The 11,130-nt window shown below is 42.7% G+C and overlaps 1 protein-coding gene across 3 annotated transcripts in view; it reads left to right on the forward strand.

The window, feature by feature from the left end:
• Window positions 1-11,130, forward strand: part of RAPGEF4 (Rap guanine nucleotide exchange factor 4) — a 346,445-nt gene that overhangs the window by 308,638 nt on the left and 26,677 nt on the right. For all 3 annotated transcript variants that reach the window (XM_037849336.1, XM_037849337.1, XM_037849338.1), the window contains 6 exons: window positions 3,579-3,729; window positions 5,272-5,360; window positions 6,095-6,125; window positions 6,363-6,441; window positions 7,577-7,723; window positions 9,497-9,594. In XM_037849336.1, the coding sequence (XP_037705264.1) occupies window positions 3,579-3,729; window positions 5,272-5,360; window positions 6,095-6,125; window positions 6,363-6,441; window positions 7,577-7,723; window positions 9,497-9,594 (595 nt within the window). The remainder of the gene's footprint in view (window positions 1-3,578; window positions 3,730-5,271; window positions 5,361-6,094; window positions 6,126-6,362; window positions 6,442-7,576; window positions 7,724-9,496; window positions 9,595-11,130) is intronic.

Genomic DNA, 11,130 nt, shown 5'->3' on the forward strand with positions numbered 1-11,130 from the left:
GCAAAAATATGTAACTTTCATGAGAAAAAGGCTAAAGCCCCCTGCTAGTCCGTCTGGGTTCACTCAGCCTGAGCCCCCACGAGGCTGTGGAGTTGCCCACGAGAGATCCGGACAGGGCGATCGGCGTTGTGATTGGTCCCCGACATGCCGGGTCAGCTCCAGGCATCGTGTAATAGAGCTGATTATTTATTCCTCATCATTTCATGATCCCCAGCATTAACTTCCAGTTGCTGTAGCCACTGTTTGGGGCCGTGGGGTGGTGAGAGCAAACAGCCCTGACTGGGTTTCTAAGCCCTGCCGTTTACACGCTCAGCACCCGTGGGCAGATGTCTTCTCTCTGAACCTTGGTTTCCTTATGGGGAAGTATTTTCCCCTCAGGTTTGTAGCAAGCATTGTATGATCATGTGAGCCTACTTTATAAACTGTAAAGCTCTGTACGCATTTGAAGTGTTACATTATTCCTTCCAACCGTGTATTGTGGGCAAAAGTAAGATTTCTCCATCAGAAAAGAGGACGAGAAAAATCTTTGCAGAGATAATGCAGATATGGTTATCATATCCTTGGGCTCTACGTGTGCTGTTGATATCGCTGTATAAATACACAATTGTTAGCATTGCTTCTTTGAGTCCGAGTCAGTCAGGATAATCTGGAAATTTAGAAGTATATTCAGGCATCAACCTGATATTTCAGCCTCATACATATGAACAGGAAGGAATCTCCCTCTCTCTCTCTGTCACACACGCACATGCACGCACGTACACACACACTCTCTTTTTCAACATATTGTCCCGTGTAATATTTCAGATCAAAGGGCCTGTGCCTATTGTATCCCTAGCACCTTGCAGTGCGTCTGACTCAAAGCAGGTTCTTAATATTGATGAATGAATTTGACTGGTTTCTTTACCAGAATACTTATAAATCACTTTGATGTATTTTCTTTGAAAGACATATTAATTCATTTGAAAATACACTGATCTCTTAGAACCACATTCACACATTAACTGTCCTATTCCTTGGAGTTGGTTTCCTAGATTTAGGCCAAGAGTTCACCACTATAAATAGCAGCTTAATAAACACTTCCATTTCCTGTACATGATGTTACATATGTGAGTGACTCGGAGTGCTCTCATGCTGCACCCAATGTAGTGAAATATTTTTAAGATCCTAGTTTATACAGTAACTGAGGGGCACAGTGTGATGTTCTTTTGAAATTGGTATGATATGAGCAAAATTTAAATTTACACTTTTTCACATGGGGTCATTGGAAAGACAGTTGCTTAGATCATGGAAAGGGGATGGGGGAGGAAGGTCAGCCTGAGGTGTCAGGGAGAGGAGCGTGGGCGAGACCCACGCGGCTGTCAGGACTCCACTGTGACCGAGTGGGCACAGCCTAGCAAGGGGGCTTTAAAACACCCTCAGATGGAAACAAAGTCTATTTGGACTTGCATATTTATCATAGTTGACCCTTCCCAACCCACAGCTCTGCCCCCTGTCCTAGCCATCCTTGCTTTCTCCTACTGACCTTCATGCCATGGAAATGAAGAAGTTCCTGCCAAAGCCTAATATAATTCACTTTCCTGCACCACAAACACAAATTACCATGAAAATCAAACAAACAGAGAGCACCATGGAAAGGCAGCATTGTATTTTCATTATATTGGGTCCACTACCTGATTCTCTTTAGGTCCACGTTGCTTTAGCATTATTAAATGTTACAACTGAGAGAGAATGTAGAGGTTATTTTATCTCATCTTCTCATTTCACAGGTGAGTAAGTGGAGGCCTATGGAGGCTAAGTGACTTGCCTAAATCATAAAGTTAGTTGGTGGCAGCAAAAGTACTAGAACCTAGATCGTCCAACTCTTAGTTGAACCTGTACTTATTATTCAATCAGTTGAGAAATACTTATTTGCTCTCCAACTTTGTACCCACCTATGCTGCTAGGTGCCATAAAAAATGGTCATAAAATGTGCCCAACATTGCAATTCTTTGGAAAGGAAAACTGAGTTGTGAATGCTGCGAGCAAGAGACCAAAGGGTTAATCAGAAAAGAAATGATTTTCACATAAAGTGATCTTTCTTCCTTTTTTATTGTAAGCTCAGAGAGAATTGTAGCAATACAGGTTGAGCAATTTTCTTTTTTATGAAGCCCGTGCTCAATTTATGAAAGCCATTTTGCAACCCATTTACATGCAGTAAACCTTTGCTTTAAGGTTCTGTCATTTACCTTGATCATGATTATTTATGGTCCCTTCAGAAAAGGTTCTTTACTGGTTTAGTTCTCAAGCATGGCATTGCCAAGGGGTAGTTCTCTACAATGCCTTTTAAGTCATGGTGGTAAGCTGAGGTGCAGCCAGTCTTGTAGCCAACTGTTAGGCAAGATAGTATTGTGAAATAGAAAGAAAACTAGCTGGAATCAGGAGTCTTGAGTTCAAGACTAACTCTGTACTTCCCAGCTGTGTAACCCTGGCCAACACTTCTTTCATGTAAGTTTTCTCACTGGTAGAAAGGGAACAATACTTTCCTTCACAAGGCTGTAAAACAGATCTTAACCAAGTGAGGTACTTCATGTGCAAGTTGCAGTGCAAGTTATAAAGTGTCAGTCTTTTATGAACTAATTATCTATAATATGACCTACTCTGAGTCACTGAAAAAGAAATGATATGTTGAATCAAAAATATTTCTTGATCACCTACTATGTTCTCCCTACAGTAATCCACACAAAAATGTAAACTGATGACAGGGAACTTTACCTGGCACATCATAGGCACCCGAGAAGCATTTGTTGTATTCATGAATAAATGAAATTTCTAGCTGAAGGTCATGGTGCTAGGCATGATTCAAAATTCAAAGACAAATAATATACGATTCCAAGCCTGAATTATAGTTTAGTTATGATGGCTAACCGTAAATGCACAAAACACCATTGTGCGTTGTGCATTGACGGGAGAAGATATTATGTAAGGTGTCTGGTGTCAGAGGCCCTCACCAGAGTAATGACACAAGCAGGAACCTTTCCTCTTCATAACACGGAGTGAGTTCATCTACTTCTAGCCTCAGTTTCCCACCTGGGGACTCTGTTATCAGCCATGGTCCTGGCCAGAGCTAGATGCCCACTCTGAAGGGTTTAGCGACATAATTTAATAAGCGGGTTTATGGAGGTGTGGATTCTGGGAACCAAAAAGAAGTGACAGGGCATCCAGAGACAAGCAACAGCAGCAAGCAAGGCCACCCCGAGAGCCTGAGGGCAGGGTGGAGGCTGGGCAGAGGGATCTGTTGAAAGCCTGGTGAGAGTTGGAGCTCAGCACAACGAGAATCCTTGTTAGCACACTAACCCAGGTAGGGCTGGGGTAAGCCTAATTCTTTGGGCAACATCAGGTCAAAGGCATTAAAAGGATTTGTGTGCATTTGGCCCAGACACTCTCTGTAGATACGGGGGCTTCTTTTGAGGGCCTGAGGGAGTAATTCCATCAGTCCAGAAGGCTGGCTTTCTGAAGCTGGGATCAGTCACTCTGCCTTTGCAAGTAACACAGTGAAATGAATTTGAAGCAGCTAAATGTCTTCCTTGACTCCTTGGCACTTACCACGCACAGCCCTCACAGGGTACAGAACAGGAGAAAATGGATTATGCCCTCAACAATAAGAGGCGAGTCATCCGCCTGGTTCTGCAGTGGGCCGCTGTATACGGAGACCTCCTACAAGAGGATGACGTGGCAATGGCTTTCCTGGAGGTACGCAGAGTCATCTTTTCCAAAAGTACACCTTTGTTCTACAGTACGGTACACCTGCATAGGCAGGAAGCATGCCTGGAGAGACTGTATTGCAAATTCTAGACTTTGTTAACATTTACATTTATCTGAAAGGTACTATAAGAAAGGTAAAGAAAAATATCACCTATTATTTTGCCACTCTAATTCAATAACTGGTGACAGTTTAATGTATTTTCAACTGGTCTCTCTTTCTTTGTATATTTCACATAAGTTTAATCACATAGTTCCTGTCATTTTACAGGCTGCTTTTTTCACTTCTTTATTTAAGGATTTTTCCATGCCAGTATAGTCTTTATGATAAAGATCTCTAATGCCTATTGAGTAAATGTGCCATAGATATATGAATTTGTTCCCATATCCAATTTTTACCTTCCTGGAATAATAGTGCAATGAACATTTTTGTGCAAATAGTTCTGTCCTTAGTTACATTCCTAGAAGTGGGATTACGATAAAATGGTAGGTATTTTTGAAGGGAGTGAAAGCACATAATTTTAGGGAGGAATACTGGAACAGGAAGTGGGAGGCCATGAGGTAGTTCTCAAGGGAAATATTTTATTTCCTTAACACTGCTTTGTGCTGAACTTCCCTTTTTCCTCCCATGGCTCTAGCCCCACATTACAACACTAACCCTGGCATTTACTCCTCAATAATTTTCTCTCTTCCAAAACTTAGATGAGTCCATTACGTCTGTGCAGACTGTGAGTTTCAAACAAGGTCGCTTCTGATTCAGACAATCAGGCCATGTGTTCTGAAATGAATGATCCAAACTATAGTCCCCCTCTCCTCTTTAATCATATCATTTCTACATGTAGAGGGGTGAGGCAGGGAGGAAAGGTGAACCATGAGAGTCCCTTAAGGCTCTCAAAGTATTTGGAAAATGGAAAGGTATAAGAGTAGGTTGGGGGCAGAGTTGATTCATGGCCTTTGCCATTGAGTAGGGTACCATTTTGTCTACAAATGGCTGGCATTGCCACAGTTCTCATCTTCTGCCATGGAGGCCGCTGCTCCTAAGCAAAGCAGAGCAAAGTTTCTGCTGAGGCTGGGTAGTAGTAGGGCTGTTTCCAAGAAATCATTTCCTGGATGGGGGATCTGGTTCCCAAGAAGGAGTCCTGAGTTGATAACACAAACTCAGCATAAATTCAGTACAGTGCTGAAAACCATGCCTGCATTTTTTCCACCAATAATTAACCACAACTAATAATAAAGATTAAATGATAAATACTAAAACAATATGAAAAATAAATGTTAAAATCCCCCTGAAAAAAAAAGACAATAAAATGACTCATTCCAAAATCTTACCTTGCCTTTCATGCCCATGGTTCATTCGCACTGTTGAATCTAGATATATTTTATAACCTTTTCTTTGTTTTCTCTAGTCCGTGAAGCCATGGTATAGAGATGTTAGTGAAGCAAATTAAGTAGGGGCACCTCTTTATTGCTCTTTCCAGAAGCATGCTCCTTTGGCTGCTCTTGTTAAAAGCCTGTGACCTTTGCCAATTCCAGGAGTTTTATGTGTCTGTATCAGATGATGCCCGGATGATTGCTGTCCTCAAGGAGCAACTGCCAGAGTTGGAGAAGATTGTTAAGCAAATGTAAGGAAGGGCTTGGCTTTTGGGGTATGCTTTTTATCGAGTGAGTGCCTACTTCCCAACGGAAGAATCCTCCAAAAAATATTTTCCCTATGAAAAGGCTGTGGCTACTTTGTAAATTGTCAAAGTGTGCTCTGGTTTGAGCAGATGGAGCCTAGGAACTAGGTGGTGCCATGAGGTCAGATGACCAGAGGACCGCATGTCTGCTCAGCAGCTCCTGTGCTGGAGTGTAGCTAACAGAGCCTGGGAAATAGAAGGCCCTCCTTTGGGGACTCACACTCAACAAAATCAGGTCCCTTTGGCTGAAAGCAGTGAATCCAGTATGAAAGTCGCCAGTGGCATTTAAAGAAAGTTCAAGGGGGGTTACTTACAGAAAAAAATTCACTTTCTGCTGCCAGAGCTGTTTATGCTGAATATTTGTGTTCTCAGCAAAAACACAGAAGGTTTTCACATGCTGTTACTTAAGCCATAGATTAAATGCTAGCCAGAGTGTTACTAGATTTTAAGTGCTGCTATATAGACTTTGAAAGCTAGAAATCCTGGCTTTTAACATCATTTCCACCAGGTTTCCACCTGTGACTGGCACTGATCTCCCTCATGGTTTGCTCTCTTAATGCCTCCTGAAGGAATTCTGTGCTTTCATTTTCTAACATGAGATTAAAGCTACATACAAATGAAGCAATTTAAAGTAACAGTGCCAAAGGTATTAACTAATATGCTTTCTCTGCTTCCTGTAGTTCGGAAGATGCAAAAGCTCCACAAAAGAAGGTAAGTGGCATGAGTATGGGTTCTCCAATTGTCTGTGCCTTGTAGAATTATAATTCTCCAGAAATACTACATTGCATTCTATAAAAGTGATGTATTTTTTTTTTTTTTTTTTTGTAAGCACAAGGTTTATTTTCTTTATTCTTACTTCTAGTTGCTTCTCACATGTGCTTCCTCTGGGATGCTAACCTGCATTCATTATTCTCCCTGATGGCAATTGCCATGTTATTATTTTTACAGCACAAAGTTCTTTTGCAACAGTTCAACACAGGAGATGAGAGAGCCCAGAAGCGCCAGCCTATCTGGGGCTCTGATGAAGGTGAGAATCTCTTCCAGCTCCTGACTATGTAGATTGTTTAAAGTCAGAATAGAATCTTCCTGTTGGGAAGCATCACCTTGAGCCCACAGCAGAGCTCACACCCTCCTCAGGAAAGATTTGTGGGGAGGTGCCCTTTGGCACTTCAATAATTTATGTCCTTGAACTCAGTTCCTCGAGCTGAGTACTTGTCCACACTTCCCTGGTTCTTCCTCTCCCCCACCTCCACCCTTCCTTGAAGGAAATAAAGATAATCTCAGGTCTGATGGTCGAGGCTGCATCTCCTTGGGAAGAGCTGGTGGGAAGGTGCCTGGTGCTTTGTAGATGCCCAGGAGAAGGTGGAGTCTCAGAGCCCCCTGCAGAGAAGGGCTCCTTCCCAGGTGAGCACGCTGGCCCTGTGCATAGCCTCTGTGGAGACATCAGGGAGATGAAGGTGCTGGCTATTGTTTGGTTGTTTAAGATCTCTCCAAGGTTTACAACCCAAAAGAAAAAAAAGATAATGATGAAAATTTCATTTTAAACCACAAATGAATCTTGTAATTCAGGGATGCCGAGAATTGCAATAGCTGGAATTGCTTCCAGGATTTGTTTGTCCAGAGGTGAGCCTGTGGGGGTGGTGTCCTGGTCTCCTGCCCCTCCGTACACAGTGAAGCAAGGCAGCAGGGACGTCAGCAGAGGTTAACGACCCCAGGCAGAAGCACTCCTGTTTGCTGTGGTGTCGGCTGTGCACCCTAAGATGGGGTAGCAGGAATCTAGTATTCTGCCCACAAAGCAGCACTTCCCGTATTGTGAAAATGAAAGGCTGGGCGAGAAGAGCAGACAGGCAGCCTAAAAATACTTCCGATTTTTCCCATGAACTATTTGTGGGCTTTTCACAAATATCTGGTGGTTGGGATTTTTTGTGGTGATTTTTTTTCAATTGGGGTGGGGGTAACAGCCATATGTGTGCCCATTCTTGGACCAGTGCTAAGATAGGGGCTTTTAGAAGGGAAAGGCATAGGGGATGTGTGCAAATGACAACCTTAAAAATGGCATGATGATGCAAATTTTAGAGGATGTCTGAATATTTTGCCAAGCTTATGGCTTTCTCAAGAACTGGCAAGGCCAATTTACAACATTGTTCCTGTCTTCCCAACAGTTCTGTTTAAGGTCTACTGCATGGACCACACCTACACAACTATCCGGGTGCCAGTGGCGGCCTCGGTGAGGGAAATCATCAGTGCAGTTGCCGACAAACTGGGCTCGGGAGAAGGCCTCATCATAGTCAAGATGAGTTCTGGAGGAGGTAACAGGCTTCAGCGGTATTTTGGGTTCTGCAAAATGGGATATCTCATCTAAACAGAAACCTTGCCAGGAATTAGCGTGGCCCTTCCATACTGACCCAGAGGAATGGATTGGCACTGTGTGTGCTCCCAGGAATAACAGAAGTAGTATGGTTAGGGGCAGGCAGGGTGAGTGTTAATATCCCCGGTCTTGTGGGTACACTAACGCAGAAAAAGGTGAAGTGTTTTATCTGAGGTGGCTGGAAGCAAGGGTTCTGGTGTGGGTGTCAGCCTGGAATTCTTCCCACGTAAACCCTAAACAAAAAAATACTAAGCCTCGGAGCCATGAGAAACATGGACCCTAAGAGGGAACCGAGCTTGACAAGCTTAAGGTCTAAACCTATGGCCTTCAAAAGTCTGAAGTTGGAGGTGGTCGTAGGTTAGTTCTTTTCAGCTGATGATGGTTCCCCTCCTTTCCCAGTAGAGAGGGCAGGAACCCAGCTCATCGAACAAGATGAGGATTATTTCCCCCCACAGGATTACAGTTCCTCCCATTGTCCCTGATTATGCTAGGCTTCCCGGAAATGTCATGAATTCATTCATCATATGTGCTAGCCTCCTGGTGTGCCCCAGTCGCTGTCACAGGAGAGGATGCTGTGCCCAGGCCATTGAGGAAGTAGACAGTACATAAATAATTACAATCCATGCTGGCAAGAGGGCAGGGAAGGTCAGTACATGCTGCAGCGAGAGACTGGAGCAAGGAGCCAAGGATTAATTTCTCCAGTAATTATATGATAACCTTTGGGATGATCTCTCAGGAACAAGTGAACCATCTCTGCTGTGTTTAAGGCAAATGATTGTACTAATGTAGGATTTTTGAATGCATGTTGGACCCCAAGATAACCCCTTCATTTCTGCCTCAGCTGCACAGTTCTCAGAGGGCAGACACCCTTGCCAATCCCTCCGTCACACCCTTGCCCGAGCTACACCCCAGGCCCCTCATGTACTTCTGTCAGGTCTTTATCCAAATGCACCATCTTGCTGAAGCCTCTGTCCTTCCTTTCCTGGATTCTCTTTCTAAAATTTTAACCTCTCCCCCTTACATACACTTCTTAGCCCGTGTCCTTCTATGTTTTTTCTCATCACTTATTACTATCTAATTTATTTATTTAGTTTATTGTCTACACCCCCTACTATGATGTAAGCTCTTTTTATACTGGAATTTTTGTCTGTCTTGTTCTCTTTTGCATCCCCAATATGTAGAACAGTGTCTGGCATGTAGTAAACACTAACTATTTATTGAATGAATCATATGTTGAGAAAGGCTTAATCTAGTTAATGCAATTGCCCTCCAAATTAGGGACTAAGTGGAAAAAAAAACAAAAACTTTACATCCAAAGTCATGTGGGATCTCAGAAACCCCTTAAGTTCTCTAAAAGTGATCTTTCCGTCTCCAAAATGCTGGGCATTATTACAATCTAAAAACATAACTTGTTATATAAATAGCAATCACAGTTTTTGTAAATAATTACGGTTGCAGTGCAAAACTGAGTGAATCGACCCTCAGATATTTCCAGTCCTGATTTGTGGTCTTTTCTGATGGCATCCTGAGTGTCATGTGCCTGCGTGAATGCTGTGTCTTTTTATTCAGTGGGTACCTTTCAGTACTATATTTTATGCAGCCGCTCTGCGTGTTCCGGTAATTCACCAAGCTGGCAATTTGTTGGTGTGATTAGGGCAGTGCAGCAAATCTCAGATGCATTTAATAGGCAATCTCATGCTTTTTATGTTCACAGAAAAGGTGGTGCTCAAACCTAATGATGTTTCAGTGTTTACGACGCTCACCATTAATGGACGCCTGTTTGCTTGCCCGCGAGAGCAATTCGATTCACTGGTAGGTGTGGGTGGCCTCCCCAGAGCAGCAGCTGCAATCAGAAAAACTTGTCTGGAGCTTAATTTTGCAGTCATATTGGACTTAGTTGCTAAAAAATCTATCTTGAATGCTACTTGGCTTTTTCTTTTCCTGCAGTCTCTTAGGTAAGCCTCAGGTGTTCATTTGAGATACTCTGAGGTTTAGATTTCCTTTTGTAGAAATTAGCCAAGTAGCACCACTACCGGGGCATAATTCACTTTCAGACCTCTCTTTTTATAATTCACAGCCTTGAAATGATCCCAATTTTAATATTAATATTAAAAATCTGCATACTTAGACATGGATGGAAATAAACTTTTTTTAAAGCAAGATATTGCTATTCATCAGACTCCATAGGGAGATGTAGAAATGCATTTCGGCAAAGCCACCATCCGGTCTGAAATAAATAAATGCCCTGAAACTGCCGTCTCTTCTCTTACATGGGAAATGCTAGAGACCAGCACCTCTCCCTAAGTGTCCGAAACACACTCGTCCCTGGCCACACGGAGCTTTCTGTGAATAAAGGACTAATTGCCCCGTGCTAATAATTTAGTAGCCTGCCCTCTTTGATGTAGGTGGTGGAGTTCATTTATATTTATTCCATAAAAATTGGTCATGGAGAAGAGTAGCTATTAAAGTATTTTAGAAAGCCTGTGGTGCCAGTTCAGAGGGTGAAGAAACTAGTTTTCTCATTCTGTGTACATACAAAACTTCTTTTGTAAGAAAAGTGCAACAAGAGAGTTAAAGGTAAATTGCATCTGTATTTGGGGGAAAAAGTTTGGCTACTTCAGTGGTGCATGAATACATTTCCATTTTAATAAAAGCTGACCTTATAGGTAAACCTTTCTTGGACTTTTTGAGCTTGGATTAGTCTCATCATAATCCTTTGTTGATTTGGGGGGAGCTATTATGTGTGCTCTAATGAAGTTAAGTAGGTTTTTACAATATCTGAAATCACATGGAGAGGAACCTAGTGAATGTATCATTTGTTCTCTTACTAACCCCTCATCCGTCACAGCCTGTGAGTGCTCTTGACTCCCCTCTCTTCCCAGTGCTAGAAGTTCTGAATTGGCTCCCAGTTCTCTTCAAGGATTGCTTTAGTCACCTACTTTCATTGCTTTCTAAATACACATCTTCCAACATTGAGGGAATTGGAAGAAAACAATGTTGTAAATGAGTCTTGCTGCCCTCCCCTGGAAATGAAAGCCATAAAAAGCCAGGATCAGTCACCCTATTGAAGGTGGCTCATGATGTGTTTATCACAGGGTCTCTGGGCCTCTCTTGCCAGCTGGTTCTCGGCCACAGTGTCAGATGATGTGGTGGTGTAGAGATAGAGTGAGGCCTGTCTCCAGCCACCTGTGGGGGGGGGGGGTGCAGATACTAACATTTTAAACCTCTGTTAATTTGCACACAATCCTGCAGCCTTATGAGCTCTTTATCCTTGCCAGACTTGGTCTTCCATTTTCAAGCCTGAATAATTGAAAGCAGTTTACTTTTTAACAGGTGCCTGGGACCTGA

The sequence above is a fragment of the Choloepus didactylus genome, chromosome 9, assembly GCF_015220235.1.
Source record: "Choloepus didactylus isolate mChoDid1 chromosome 9, mChoDid1.pri, whole genome shotgun sequence".
Classification (NCBI taxonomy): Eukaryota; Metazoa; Chordata; class Mammalia; order Pilosa; family Megalonychidae; genus Choloepus; species Choloepus didactylus.